The 16,092-nt window shown below is 42.7% G+C and overlaps 1 protein-coding gene across 4 annotated transcripts in view; it reads right to left on the bottom strand.

Moving 5' to 3' along the window:
* Positions 1-4,213: 4,213 nt before the first annotated feature.
* Positions 4,214-16,092, bottom strand: part of LOC134349663 (uncharacterized) — a 29,207-nt gene continuing 17,328 nt past the window's right edge. For 3 of the 4 annotated variants that reach the window (XM_063054312.1, XM_063054311.1, XM_063054310.1), the window contains one exon: positions 4,214-5,958. In XM_063054312.1, coding sequence (XP_062910382.1) covers positions 5,453-5,958 — 506 coding nt within the window. In that variant the 3' untranslated portion in view covers positions 4,214-5,452. Of the gene's footprint in view, positions 5,959-10,641; positions 11,951-16,092 lie in introns of those variants that run through there. The other variant, XM_063054314.1, reaches the window with a different exon arrangement.

The raw sequence follows: 16,092 nt of genomic DNA, 5'->3' as shown, positions 1-16,092 counted from the left end.
TGGATGGAAGCGACCAACAACTCTGATAGAGGCAGTTGCCAAGTTTTTAAGCTCACCAGTGGGAGGTGGTGCTTTAGCACTGCTGGCCCACCACCTTAAGGGAGTCTTGATCATAAGCGGGCCGAAACTCCTGAAGACAGGTGGCAGATCAACTGATGATCCCACTGGTGATAGCATAGGGCAGTTAACCTCTTAGTCCACGTGTATTCTGTAACTCTTAAGATTGGTGAGAGTCAACGGGGACTTGCCTGAGGAAATAGAGGTGTGGTTGAGCTTTCTTGGCCGTATTGCTATTGTCCCAGTGCTCCAAAGCCCAGTAGAAAGCCAGTGAGATTGCATTCACTGGTTTCAAAGGTTTCAAATGTACATTTAATGTGAAAGAAATGTATGCAATATACATCCTGAAATTCTCTTTCTTCGCAACCATCCACAAAAACAGAGGAATGCCCCAAAGAATGAATGACAGTTAAATGTTAGAACCCCAAATACCCCCCCATACATAAGCAGCAGCACAGCAATGACCCCCCTCACCAGCAAAAAAAGCATCAGCACCCCCCACCGACCGAACATTCAAGTGTGCAGCAAGGCATCAGTAAAGACACAGACTTGGAGTACCCCAAAGACTACTCGTTCACCCAATAATTTGACATACCACAGGTTCTCTCTCTCCCTAATAATGGAAAAAGAGGTGACCCCATTTCACAGCGCGAGGGGAGACATAACAAAACAACTCGCCGATTTATGGTGTTAAAAGTCAGTTGCGTCGCTTTTTCCGAGATCTGTGCCCAAAGAACTCGGGTCTCTGGGTACACAGCCAGCAGCCAGCTCACTGCTTTCCATCTTCCGTCTCCCACAACACACCAGACGGCAGCACCGACCTCGAGTCTGCCCTCCTCCAGAGCCACGAAATCCTGGAACCCTGAAGGCACGCTGGTCTTCTAGGTCGTGTCCTTGGTATGTTAAATAGCAGCCAGTCGTGAGACCCCGAGAGCAGGTCCCATTCCCACAAAGAATCGAAGTCAGCTCCAGATAACTCCAGGTCAGGGTCTTAAAAGAACCCTGAAAGGGTAGAATAGAGATATTAAAGATAGAAATAGAGCTGTTTCCTAGATGCAAGCAAAGAAGTTGCCTCTAGGTGCCGCCGTCCTTCTAAGCTCCACCCTTGTAGACCCGCTGTGGCAGTAGACAGATTGTTCATCAAAATTTTAGCCCTGAGGAAAACAAACATCATTGACTTTTTTATTTATTTACTTAATTTCTGGCTTGGTTGGTTTCGCTTTGCCTCAGTTTCCTTCCATTTTCTACTCTCTTTGCTTTCTCCATAAGAAAGTAATCACCTAAGAAATAGAAGCAAGAGCAGAACATTCAGCCCTTTGTACCTGCTTCAGCATTCTATTAGATCATGGCTGATCATTTACCCTGCCCGCTCCTTACCTGTTCTAATGTTACATCCCTTAATTTCAATATCTAAAAAATTCCAATTTCTTTTCTAAATATTTAGGTTCATCCATCAGTCCATCGATGAAGACCTCGACATTATTTATGGTGTCGAGACTAGCGCTTGATTTGGATTTAAGTGAGGGAGAGTTGCGCAGCGTCAGCCTCACTCTTTCTTCCCAATTCCCATCTGGATCCAGTGGCAAGACAGAGTCAAGATAGCTGGAGATAGGACTAGACACAGTGGATGACCAGGACATCTTCTGTGTCTTGTCGTACTCTACACGTTCCACAACGCTTGCAAAGACCGCCTTCTTGACCATTGGACCTTCTATTGGTCTCGTCCACGCAATCTGCCAGAGTCTGTCTTCACATGCTGGGACAGACATCTCCCTATCTCACAGAGGGTTTGAGACCCATCGGCCACCCTCACCTGGTTTAGCCGGCTTGTCGAAGCCTTTGCCTGGGGTGCGGCCGCTGTCTCATGCAAACAACTATGAGGAGCCACAGGTGGGAGCTGAATGCCGGGTGGGGACCAAAGGTGGACTAACTGCCTTGAACAGGACGTAACATGTTCCCCTACCAGAGGTGCTACCCCTCCCTGACTCCCCATACACCCCTAAATATACTCAGTGACTGCATCTCCACAGTCTTCTTGGGTAGTTAATCACAAAAATTCAACCCCTACTGAGTGAATAGGTTTTTTTCTCATATCTATCCTGAATGACCAACCCTTTAGTTTTAGACACACCTATACATCTTCAGGTGTCACGCTGGTGCAGCAAGTGGAGACACTACCTGACAGCACCAGAGACCCTGGTTCTCTCTAAACCTTTGGATGTTGTCCGCGTGGAATTTGTTCTTTTTTTCTTCCTTTCATTGTGCGCCCTGGTTTCTTTCCACATTCCAAATATTTGCAGGTTGGTAAGCTAATTGGCTGCTGTACATTGTCCCTATTGGGTAGAAAGGAGTGATAGAATCTAGGAGGAGATGATGGGAATATGGGAATAATAAAACAGAAGATTAATGTAGGATTAGTGGAAAGGTTGATGTGGATTTGGATAGGTGAAATGATCTGTTTCCCACTGTATGCTATGACTCAATACTCTATGACTAAGATCACCTTTCATTCTTGACCCTACAAGGCTCGACAGCCCAAGTCCACATACGAGGGGTGATTGATAAGTTCATGGCCTAGGGTAGAAGGAGATGAGTTATTAACTTCAAATTTTCTTCATTTTCACTCAAAGAGTTGAACTGCACGTGCATGTAACGAGAGCTGTATAACTCATCTCCTTCTACCTTAGGCCACAAATTTATCAATCATCCCTGCTGCTGGTGGTCCAAGACACTGACTTCTACAAAGAAGGGATCCGAATGCTGCACGACCACTGGACTAAGTGTGTACATGTAGGAGGGGACTATGTTGAAAAATAAGCGCGCTAGGTTTTCTAAAATTGACTCCTTCTACCTTAGGCCACAAACTTATCAATCACCCTTTGTATTTACAGAAAATGTTCAGTGCTGTCCACCTGCTTTCCTGCACCTCCTTCTCTTCTCACTACTGCTGTCGGGCAGGAGGTGCAGGAGTCTTGGGTCCCACGCCACCACGTTTGAGAGCAGTTATTGCCCTGCAGCCATCGGGCATTGAGGTTATGTATGATCTGGTTCATCTTAAGACAACAAACAGAGATCAAGGATGAAAGTTGGTGATGAAAGGAAAAAAAACTATACAATAGTATTAAAGATGATGGCTTCAGGCTTACCTGTGTTTAGCTAGATGAAATTATGATTTACTTAAAACTAGAAGTTAAAAAAGAAAATAGTTTGATAGTAGAGGAACAGTGGCATCCTCAAGGGAAGCGGTGGAAAGCAAAGCTAATATTATCCATGTACAAGTGGAAGATAATGATATGTTTTCAAATTATGTTGTTGAATTTAAGTATGTGAATGAGGAAAAATAATCTCAAGGAATCTTCGGGGAATTCTGCAGTGAGAGAAGTTACACGTTCAGCAGTTTTTTTTACTGTTTTGTTTCTCCTTATAATGAACCCTGTTTACAAAGCTCCCTTGTCGAGAATGAGGATCATCAGTGAAAGCTTGCATGCAGGAACTTCTGCCACTTCACTCACATTAGGGAAATGAAACTCCTTATATTCCGTCTGGGTAGTCTCCAATCTGATAGCAAGAAGTTTGATTTCTTCTTCCGGTGAACTAATTACCCCCTCCCACTCATCTATTCCCCACTCTAACTTTTACCTCTTTTCACCTGCCTATTATCTCCTCCTAGGTCCCCTCCTCCTTCCCTTTCTCCAACGGTCCACTGTCCTCTCCTATCAGATTCCTTCTTTTCCCCCTCTTGACTTTAACCACCAACCTGGCTTCACCTATCACCTTCCAGCTAGCCTACTTCCCCTCCCTCCATCTTTTTATTCTGGCATCTTTCCCCTACCTTCTCAGTCTTGAAGAAGGGTGTCAGTCTGAAACGTCGACTGTCTATTAATTTCCATAGATGTTGCCTGACCTGCTGAGTTCTTCCAGCATTTTGTGTGTCTTGTTTTGTATTGCCAGCATCTGCAGACTTTCTCATGTTTAAGATTTGATGAAAATTGGTTTTAAAGTCATTCCACCATATCCTTGGTTATTGTTGGCACTAAAGCACATACTTAAAGTAATTGAGAATAATGGTTTGGCACCATATATTATAACACACACAATTATCATGATATCAGTTGCAAAAGTTTATATTTTGGCAATCATTGTTGATAGGGCCAATAGAAAAGTAATTGAAAATAGGTATCAGAGGATTCATTGAAACATAATTCCTGCATCTCACACCATCCCCTATAGTACAGAATTGGCTACAAGCACTCAATAAACTTTAGATGGACTATTACAGCATGAAGAAGTTAATTGTAAAATCTCTTCTAGATATGTAGATAAGACAGCCAACCCACAATAGCCATTTCCTCTTCCCCTCGCACTCCTTTTTCCCTCCTTGGTCGGATTATCTGATATGGAAAGTATCTCCACCTGTTGATGACGAAGGTGACTACAGATGCTGGAATCTGGAACTCAATGGGTCCAACAATATACATGGAGACAAAAGGTGTAAATCAATATTTTGGATTGAGGCTACTCGTCAGGATTGAGAAGGAAGAGAAAAGATTGCCAGGCGGGATAGAGGGTGGTAGGTGATGGATAGAACCAGGTGTGGAGGCGATGATGGGCAGATGGAATCAGGTGGGAGAGGGAGATGAGAGAATTGAACAAAATGAAACTACTCACTTTCTCTCTTCAGCCTATAAATCTATAATCTGTCACAGGTATTTCACTAACATTACTATATTCTAATTGTTCTAATTGTGGATACTTTTGGTGCTTAATGTTTGAAATTTGTCTTTTGCTGTTATAGAGTCATCAAGCACTAGAGCACAGAAACAGGCCCTTTGGCCCATCTAATCCATGCTGACGTGGCTTTCTGCTTAGTCCCATCTACTCCTACCAGAACCATAACCCTCCATACCACTCCCATTCATGTATCTATCCAAACCTCTCTTAAATCTTACAGTTGAACCTGCATCTACCACATCCAATGTCAGCCCATTCCATTCTCGCACTACCCTCTGAACGAAGTGGGGTTTCCCCTCATATTCCCCTCAGATACATAGATAGATATACTTTATTGATCCCGAGGGAAATTGGGTTTCGTTACAGCCGCATCAACCAAGAATAGAGCATAAATATAGCAATGCAAAAACCACAAACAATCAAACAACAAAATGCAAACTATGCCAGATGGAAAATAAGTCCAGGACCAGTCTATTGGCTCAGGGTGTCTGACCCTCCACGGGAGGAGCTGCACGTTCGATGGCCACAGGCAGGAACGACCTCTTGTGCCGCCCAGTGTTGTATCTCGGTGGAATATGGCCGAAGTCCAACAGTAAAAAGTTCAATATCCAGTCTACAAACACGTTCCTTGATCGTAATATGACCTGGATTGCACCATCTGTTGTTAACCAGAACAGTAAGCACCCAACTCCTTTACGCTTACCGCTCTCAGTGCACTTCCGGTCAGCCCGAATGGTTTGGAAGCCGTCCATGGAGAAGTTTTGATCAGGTATGTCCTCGTGCAGCCCCTTTCCAGTGAAACACATACACTCCACTCCCGAAATGTTCTCTGACACCTGGCTAGTGCTGTGAACTCGTCCATTTTATTACCCACCGAACTCCTCTTCTCCATAAGTCTCTGTTGTCTCGACCCGGTCCTCTTTCCTCGACTTTGTGATCCCCCTCTGCATCCTCTGTGTGTTTTCCTCCGGATTTCAGCAGGGGTGTCCGCCACTCTGCTCGCTAAACTGGCCGGCATAAGCGCAAGCAGCTGGTCCCTGGAATAAATAGTGCGACCATGCTTCTGTCCCGCTAATGAGACGTGTCGGAATGTAACTATTTCCAGCGCTAAAATCCCAAATAAATCTCTCTCTACCAGCATGTTAGAGAGGGTGCAGCTTCGACGTGTTACTGTGAAAAAAAATATAAAAAATAACATAAGTTAAAAAGTAAGAAGAAAAAATAAGAATACTGATCGGAACGGCTGTAACAGGCTGCATGCACGACCAGCGCATGTGCACTAGATATTTCACATTTCACTTTAAACCTGTCATCTCTAGTTTTAGTTTCACCCACCCTGATGGGAAAAAGTCTGCATGTATTCACACCATTGTACCCCTCATAAATTTGTGTACTAGTATAAGATCTCCCCTCATTCTCTTACACTCCAGAGTATAAAGTCCTAACCTATTCAACCTATCTCTATAACTCAGGTGCTCAGGTCCCAGAACATCCCTGTAAATCTTCTCTGCACTCTTATTGTTACCTTTCCTGTAGGTAAGTGATCAGAACTGCATACAGTATTCTAAATTTGGTCTCATAACACCTTACAAAACATCAACACAATATTCCAATTCCTGCAGGCAATGTCCTAATTGATGTAGGCCAATGTGGCAAATCCTTTCTTTATGACTCTGTGTACCTTTGATGCCACTTTTAAGGAACTCTGGATCTGTCTTTCTATGTCCCTTTCTTTCCCACTGCACACTTCAGTGCTCTTCCATTCATTGTGTGATTTAGCCTGCCATTTACTCACAAAGTGCAGCGCCTCACATTAGTCTACATTAAATTCCATTTGCCACTTTTCAGTCCAGTTTCCCATCTGGTTCAGATTATTTTGCAAGTCATGATAGCCTTCCTCACTGTTCACTATGCCCCTAATCTTGGTGTCATCCACAAACTTGCTGATCCAGTTTACCAGTTATAAGAACGTAAGAAACAGGAGCAGGAGTAGGCCATTTGGCCCATGGAGCCTGCTCCGCCAATCAATGAGATCATGGCTGATCTGACTATGGACTCACCTGGCTTTTCCCCATATCCTTAATTCCCTCCTATGCAAAAATCTATCCAACCTTGTCTTAAATATATTTACTAAGGTAGCCTCCACTGCTTCATTGGGCAGAGAATTCCACAGATTCACCACTCTCTGGGAAAAGCAGTTCCTCCTCACCTCCATCCTAAATCCACTCCCTCAAATCTTGAGGCTATGTCCTCTAGTTCTAGTCTCAGCTACCAGTGGAAACAACTATGATCTAATATAGATGATAAACAGCAACAGATCGAGCATTGATCCTTGTGACATGGCACTAGTCATAGGCCTCCTATCAGAGAGATAACATCTACTACTGCTCTGTGGTATCTCCCTCTAAGCTCATATAGAATCCATTCATCCTGAATGCCAAGCAACTTAACCTTTGGAACTCCCCTAACCTGGGGAAAAGTGAACTGATACTGTCCATCTTATCTATGCCTCTCATAATATTAAGCATTTCTGTTAGGTTGCCCCTCGTTCTCCTGCATTTCAAGGAATAAAGACCTAGCCTGGCCCAGCTCTCCCTTTAACTCAGGCCCTCTAGTCCTCTCAACATCCTCATATATCTTTTCACAGACATCCCACCCTGCAAAAACTCATTTCAGGGAGGTAGCACCAACAATTTGCGGGAGACTCCCGGAACTTCCGGGAGAAGTGGGATGTCTGCAATAGAGTAGCTCCTTAGCAGCTAGCCAGCTAGTTTAAATAACGCTAGCTATGCTAATGAACGAATGACACCTGTTAAACTCACCTCAACATGTCTTGTACAGTCTTAACCCACCATGGGCAATAGAAAAGTCACTGTTGCAAACAGTGCAGCAAGTAACACTGTCATTATTTTTGATCCCTATTAGGCAGGGGTACACTTTAGTGTCGTACATTTTATATTTTCTTTTTTTGGAACACTCTGCCATGGCATGCGCTCTCTCTCTCTCTCTCTCTCTCTCGCACTCACTCTGTCGCTGTCTCGCTCTCAAAAAATTCGATTTCCAAGATGTTGTATATAATTTTTGGGCATCAGGGAGTGACTATCAATATGCGGGAGACTCCCGGAACTTCCGGGAGAGGTGGGATATCTGTTTTCAATACACTTTCTAGGTTAATCACATCTTTCATTAAACAGAGTGTCAGTGTAATGTCCCAACTCCTATAATCAATGTCCTGACTGATAAAGGCCAGTGTGACAAACACAATATTCACCACCCTGTCTACCTATGATATCGTTTTTAACAAATTATACACTTGCATTCTTAAGTACTACTGCTCCATTACATTCTTTAGGCCCTACCGTTCAAAAAGTACGTCCTATGTTGGTATGAATTTCCAAATGCATTAACTCACACTTACCTGTATTGAAATCCACTTGCCACTCCTCAGCCACATCACTAAATGATTATGCTCCTTCTGTAATCTAGATAACCTCTTCACCATCAACAATAGCTCCAAATTTCATGTCTTCTGCAAACTTACTGATCAATCCTTGTGCATTCTCATCCAAATCATTTATATAAATAACAAATAACAAAGATCCCAACATTCATGCCTGAAGCACACCATTAATTACTGGCCTTCTTTCCAAAAACAAGCCTTCAACCACCACCCTTTGCCTCCCTCCTCCAAGTCAATTTTGAATCTACCTAACTCTAATTCCAGACTAATCTTTTACAAGGGACACTGTCAAAAGCCTTGTTAAACCCCAAATTGATAATATGCATTATCCCTACCCTCATCTATCCTTTCGGTGAGAGACATCTGGACACACTTCAGATGTTTAAACAATAATATTGACCATTTGGTATGGATAGGATGATGTGGTTGGCTCTTAAAGCCCTTCTGAAATGGCTTAATAAGCCACACAGTTGCATTATTATGCACATGATACACTGAAAAGGAGAAAAGAACTCTCTATCCGAAAAAAAACTGTGGAAGCATTTAGATTAGACTAGATTACGAGGACACGCAGGCCTCTTTTATTGTCATTTAGTAATGTATGCACTAAGAAATGATACAATATTCCTCCAGTGTGATATCACAGAAACACAGGACAGACCAAGACTGGAAAACTAACAAAAACCACATAATTATAACATATAGTTACAACAGTGCAACAATACCATAACTTGATGAAGAACAGGCCATGGCACAGTAAAAAAGTTCAAAGTCTCTCGCAAGTCCCACATCTCACGCAGACGGGAGAAGGAAGAAAACTCTACCTGCCATGCCCAACCACAGTCCGACTCTGAGTCGTCCGAAAACTTCGAGCTCTGATCAGCCCTCCGACACAGAGCACCGAGCACCATCTCTATCCGAACGCTTCGACCTCAGCCTCGGTCACCAGCAGTAGGCAAAGCCAGGGATTTTAAGGCCTTCCCTCCGGAGATTCTTGATCGCACAGTAGCAGCGGCAGTGAACCGGCATTTCAGAAATTTCTCCAGATGTTCCTCTGTGCTTTCATGTCTGTCTCCATCAAATCAGAATTGTCCACGGCCCCTATTTAACAGATACGATATCACTTCACCAGAGAAATGGCGCCACGCTGCCAACTTCTCCTCCCGCCTAAGAGATTTCACTAAGAGATTGTAGCAGTTCATCATTATCTTTTCAGGAAGAGATAGCAATGCACAATAATTGCTGGCCTTGTCAGTTAAACCCAGATCACCAACAAGAGGATGCAGATGATCATCTGATCCACAATCTCTACAATGAGCCATCTCTTCATGGTACATACTTCTCACTACCTTGGAAAAGAAGATACAAAAGCCTGAAAGCCTGCACTACCAGGTTCATGGACAGCATCTATCTCACGATTATAAGACTATTGAATGATCTCTTCGTATGATAAGGTGGACTTGCCTTCACAGTCAATCTTGTCCTGGCCTTGCACCTCATTGCCTGTCTGCATTGCATTTTTTCTCTAACACCTGCTTCTGCATTCTGTGCTACTCAATTAACTGATGTGATGAAATTATCTGAATGGATGGCATGCAAAGCAAAGATTTTCACTCTATGTTGGTAAATGTGAAAATAATAAATCAATTTACCAATTTAGCTCTGAAACTTGGAAAGAGGCAGAGAATAAAAGGGAAAGATTTGACCTATGGGGGAAAATCGCTGCTGCACAGTGGTAAATGCCATACTTAATCATGCTTCACAAATAGAAAAAAAAATCATTTCAAGGTTTCTCTCAATCTCATTTATTTATAGCTGGCAGAAACATTTCATTCACTGTCTTGTATAATTTATATTCTGTGTGTTGTCTGAATCCTGTGATGGAAACAAGATTGTCTTTGTTTCTGTATCTCACTGTACATGACTATAAACTTGACTTCATGTGCAAGGAAGCAATTCAGTCTATCAAGTCAATACTGGCTCCCCAGTAGGGATGATGGGCTTAGACTGAAGATTCAAGATTGCCTAATGTCACTTCCAGTACACAAGTATAAAGGAGAATGAAATAATTGTTACCCCGGATGCAATGTAGCACAAAAACAACACGATAAGAAAAGGAACATACTAATAAATACATAAGATAGTTTATATATATAAATTGATTGTATGTCCATGAAGTGATGCTAGGCACAGGAATGTCTTTACATAAGGTGACTGACAGGAAGTGATAAAATAGTGGTGGTTGGGGTTGTGGAGGGGTGGGTTAGTGGGTGGAGGTGTTGATCTGCCTTACTGCTTGGGGAAAGTACGTTTTTTTTTCTGGTGGTCCTGGTGTGGATGCTGCGTAGCCTCCTCCCTGATGAGAGAAGGGCATACAATCTATAGGTAGTGTGGGGGAAATCCTTCATGATGTTACTGGCCCTTTTCCAGCACCTTGATGGCAGGTAGGCTGGTGCAAGTGATGCGTTGGGCAGTTTTGACTGCCTGTTGTAGGCCTTCCTGTCTGCCACAGAGCATGCAGTGATGTAGCATGTTAGGATGCTCTGCACTGTGCATCTGTAGAAGGTCATGAATATTAATGTGTACCGTCCAGCTCTCTACAGCCTCCTCAGAGAGTAAAGACATTGGTGAGCTCTCCTAATTGTGTAGAATGTGTTCTGGGACCATCAGAGGTTGTGTGAGATGTGCACTCCCACAAGTTTGAAACTGCTCATGTTTCCACTGCTGTGAAGAGGCGTGTGAGTGGTACGAGTTCTTCTGACGTCTTGTTCACCAAAGTCTGTGGGAAAATAGTGTTGAATGTCGAACTGATATCCAGCAACAGCATTCTGACATAAGTGTCCTTGTTTTCTAGGTGTGGCATGGCCAGATGTCATAGAGTGGTTCTGCTAGAAAGCGTATTATTGAATGTCTAATGTGGCAGGAAAGGAGTTTTTGATATGTGCCATTACCAGACATTCAAAGCCCTTTGTGATGATTGGCAGTAGTTGTTTAGTTCTAAAATGTAAAATGTTCTTTGCTACAGTGGGGTACTCTGTGTGTAGTTAACCTACCAGCCCATTGTGGTGTGAGATAAAACAATCTCAAGGGAATCTCATGCAGTCACTGGGAGAACCTGCAAACTTCACTCAGGGCAGGATCAAATTGAGTCGTAAGAGCTATGTGATGACAGCACTGTCTCTGTGATGGCATCACCACATACCATATCATATGATGATGACTTAGTGCCAATTAGTACCATGGAAAAGTTAAAAGAGGGCAGAAAAGGAACTGTACTTTTCAAACATGCAGAAGAAATACAGCAGAGGAAGGGTTAACGTATCTTATTTGTTCACTGCTGCACCAGCGTGGAACCTCAAACTGAGTTGACCTTCACCTTCTGAGTCTTCAATTATCTCGAATTGTTAGTGGACAATTTTGGAATTAAAAAGTATCCATTGTAGGTCATTCCACGAACTCCTTGCATGGTCTTAAGTTTGTTTTCTTTTTAATCACTGGATTTCTACTTATGAGGTGTAGCAGAGAGCAATTCCAAGTTAGTGTTCCAGTTCATGTGAGTGCTGAAGCTGCAGTGACAGCAGCTGAGAACTCAGCTGTGCTACTGTGTTGAACCCAGAGACACCAGATGTTATTTTTCAGTACCATAACTTCATGCAAAAGCTGAAGCAAGCTGCTGGTGGTATTTGATACCAAACACAGGATCTGTAAGAAGAATGCATTATTTACAGTCTTAAAAGTAATCTGGCAGACCATTCAGTGTACAATCAGTTGCATATGTTTGTTTCTAACACACTTAACTCATGCTGAATGTTAACTTCAACCACATTGATTTACTCATTTACAAGAAGATTAACACAGTATCATATATTTTTTTTGTGTGTATGCACTACCTGGGTTGATCTTACATTTGAAATCTCATTCTGTTATATCATTACTTGTTGCAACTTGTGGACTGTGGAAATAATAGAGGTAATCATATAATTTTTGCTGTAAAATATAGTAATTCAGGTACAGAAGGATTTACTTAATTACTGCAAAGAGCTGAAATTATTTGATTAGGGTGTTTGAACGCTGGCTAGGATAATACGCAGTTTTGTAATTTGTTTATTTTATAGAAACATTCTTTGAACTGATTTTGGTTTCACTGTAGATGATTGTCATCACCAAAATGGATCTTGCTCTGGGCTTCTTTTACATTCCATCGTTAATGCAGTTATGGCAATTGAATACTTAAAGGGGAAGTATACGCCACTGTAATGTAATCATTGAAACTGTTATGGAAGATGTCTATCCAATTATTGATATGCTTCAGTCAATTTCCTTTAACTATATTCTAAAGCTCAGTGATTCCTGATTGATTACAGTATCTAAGTAGGTAGCCATGGCACTCAGGATAGCACTTGTGGGATTTGCACATTTAAAAAGGACAATTTTTATCCTGTCATAGAGAGGAGTTGGGGCGGTAGCTCACATTGAAGAAAAGTACAGCATTTAGCACAAACATGAGAGTCCTCGCCCTCAACAATTTCTCCTTTGGTGCCTCCCACTTCTTTCAAACTCAAGGTGTAGCCATGGGTACTCGCATAGGTCTCAGCTATGCCTGCTTCTTTGTCAGCTACATGGAACAACCTGTGTTCCAAGTTTACACGAGCATCACTCTCCAACTCCCCCTACGCTACATTGATGACTGCATTGGTGCTGCTTCCTGCATCTATACTGAGCTCGTCAGTTTCATCAACTTGGTTTCCAACTTCCACCCTGCCCTCAAATTTACTTGGTCCATTTCTGACACCCCACTCCCTTTCTCGATCTCTCTGCCTCCATCTCTACTATTCCATCATCTATCTGCTGATATCTTTTATAAACCCACTGATTCTCACAGCTATCTAGACTATACCTCTTCCCACTGCTGTAAAAAAATGCCATTCCCTTTTCTCAGTTCCTCCGTCTCCACCACATCTGTTCTCAGTGTAAGGTTTTTCATTCCAGAACAACTGAGATGTCCTCCTCCTTCTGCCCTCACCCCATCCTCCCACTGTCACACCAGGGATAGGGTTCCTCTTGACCTCACCTACCACCCCACAAGTCTTCACATCCGGGCATAATTCTCTGGGACTTCCACCATCTTCAACAGGATACCACCACCAAGCACATCTTTCCCTTCCCCTTTACTTTCCGTTTTCTGCAGCGATCACTCCCTATGTGACTCCCTTCTCCACTTGTCCCTCCTCACTAATCTCACTCCTGGCACTTACCCTTGCAGGTGTAACAAGTGCCATATTTGCCCCTCCACCTCCTCCTCCCTCATTACCACTCAGGACCCCAAACTGTCCTTCTAGGTAAGGCGACACTTCACCTGCTACACTGCTGGGGTCACCTACTGTGCCTGGTGCTCCTGGTGTGGCCTTCTCTACATCGGCAAGACCTGACATTGATTGAGAGACTGCTTTGTTGAGCACATTCATTTCATCCGCCAGGATTTCCCAGTGGCCACCCATTTCATTTCTATTTCCCATTCCTATTCTGACATGTTAGAACTTGGTCTCCTCTACTGCCAGGATAAGGCCACACTCAGGTTGGAGGAACAACACTTTTTATTCCGTTTGGATAGCCTCCAACCTGATGGCATGAACATCGATTTCTCAGACTTCCAGTAATTGCCTCCCCTTCACCATTCCCCATCCTTGTTTCCCTCTCTCACCTTCTCTTCTTATCTGCCCATCACCTCCCTCTGATGCTTCTCCACCTTCCCTTTCTTCCATGATCTTCTACACTCTCCTATCAGATTCTCCCTTCTCCAGCCCTTTCAACAATCAACTTCCAGCTCTTTACTTCACCCCTTCACCCTCTCCCGGTTTCACCTATCACCTGCCACCTTGTACTTCTTCCTCCCTCCCCCCCCCCCCCACTTTCTTATTTCTGATTCCATCCCTCTTCCTTTCCAATCCTGGTGAAGAGCCTCACCCGAAAAATCGACTATTCAATTTTTTCTATAGATGCTGCCTGGCCTGCTGAGTATGTATGTGTTGTTACAGCATTTATCATCCTATTCCCAATGATTATTTGCTCTCCTATCTTTGTAATAAGTTGCCCAGGTTCCTGTTGCAAATGAGTCAGAGCCTCAATCACAAACTAAGCACAATCCTTTGATGTGAGTAGGAGCAATTTTACACTGAAGAATATGCAGTGTTCACTGTTTTTTTATGTTGGAAGGATCTACCAGGCGATGATTATGGAATTAGTCGTCAAAAGAGGATGCAGAAAATTATAAACGCAGCCAGTTCCACCGTGGACACCAGCCTCCCCAGCATTGAGGACACCTTCAAAAGGCGACACCCATCATTACGACCCCCATCACCCACCATATACCCCTTCTCATTGTTCCATCAAGGAGGAGGTACAGGAGCCTGAACACACACACAAAGCGTTTCACGAGCATCTTCTTCCCCTCCACCATCAGATTTCCGAATGGACAATGAACACTACCTCACTATTTTTTAAAAACAAAACAACATCTTTGTTTTGACTGTATCTGGACAGCTGGACTCCATGATTGGACTGATGGAGTTTTCAACCACCTCTAATGGATCAGCTGTTCCAAATAGACAAGCAGGTTGTAGATTTTTCAACCTCATTATCATTCAATGATTTGCCTCAGCTTGGAAGGTCTCTATTGATTAGGCAGTGAGGGCTCTATAGCCAAATTCAGTTTGATACAAATGGTCATGACAAACTCTTTGCCTGAGGGTCACTATCTCCATTAATTCTATAACATGCAACAGAAAAAATCAAAGGAACTGGGAGAAACCAGTAAGTAAATATATATCAATCCTCGTGCATTTTTTGCATAATGAATACAGAAAATGCTAGAGATACTCAGCAGTTCGGACAGCTTCTGTGGGAAAATAAAAAGAGAAATCATGTTTCAAATTGAAACCATTTCATCAGATGAAAGGTCATCAGACTGAAATGTTATCCCTGTTTCTCTTTGCACAGATGCTGTTTGATTTGCTAGGCATTTTCAGATTATTTCAGACGTGTGTGTGTGTGTGTTTTTACCAATGCTTTTCAATTACTTTGCAGTGAAATATTTATTCCCTTAAATACACACAGGTTAGGAACTGCCCAGGAATGTAGTGGTGTATTTTCTTCAACGGTTAACAAAGTTAAACATAAGTACAAATTTTATTATTTCAAGAATTATTCAACCAAAGTACAACAGACCCTTCAAATTCCTCCTTAAGTGTTCTTGTGCATTTCTTATATTCCTCAAGTACCTCATTTGTTCCTACCAGCCTATACCTGCTATGCACCTCCTTCGTTTTCTTAGTCAGGGCCTCAATATCTCTTGAAAACTAAGGTTCCCTGAACTTGTTACCCTTGCCTTTTACTTTGCAGGAGCATACAAACTCTGTTCTCTCAACATTTCACTTTTGAAGGCCTTACACTTACCAAGTACACCTTTTCCAGAAAACAACCTGTCCCAATCCACAATTGCCAAATCCTTTCTGATAGCATCAAAATTCCCACTGCTGTCTGTAAGGAGTTTATGTGTTCAAGTCAAGTCAAGTCGCTTTTATTGTCATTTCAACCATAACTGCTGGTACAGTACACAGTAAAAATGAAATAATGTTCCTCCAGGACCATGGTGCTACATGAAACAACACAAAACTACATTAGACTTCAGACCTACACGGGCTACATAAAGTGCACAAAACAGTGCAAGACAGTATAATAATTAATAAACAAAACAATAGGCACAGTAAAGGACAAATTACAATATAATAAATGACATAAATGATGTTCTCCCCATGATTGCATGCGTTTCCTCCAGTTGCTCTGGT

This window comes from Mobula hypostoma, chromosome 7 (genome assembly GCF_963921235.1).
Source record: "Mobula hypostoma chromosome 7, sMobHyp1.1, whole genome shotgun sequence".
Classification (NCBI taxonomy): domain Eukaryota; kingdom Metazoa; phylum Chordata; class Chondrichthyes; order Myliobatiformes; family Myliobatidae; genus Mobula; species Mobula hypostoma.
The sequence above is the reverse complement of the archived record's forward strand: the minus strand, read 5'-3'. Positions and strand labels throughout refer to the sequence as shown.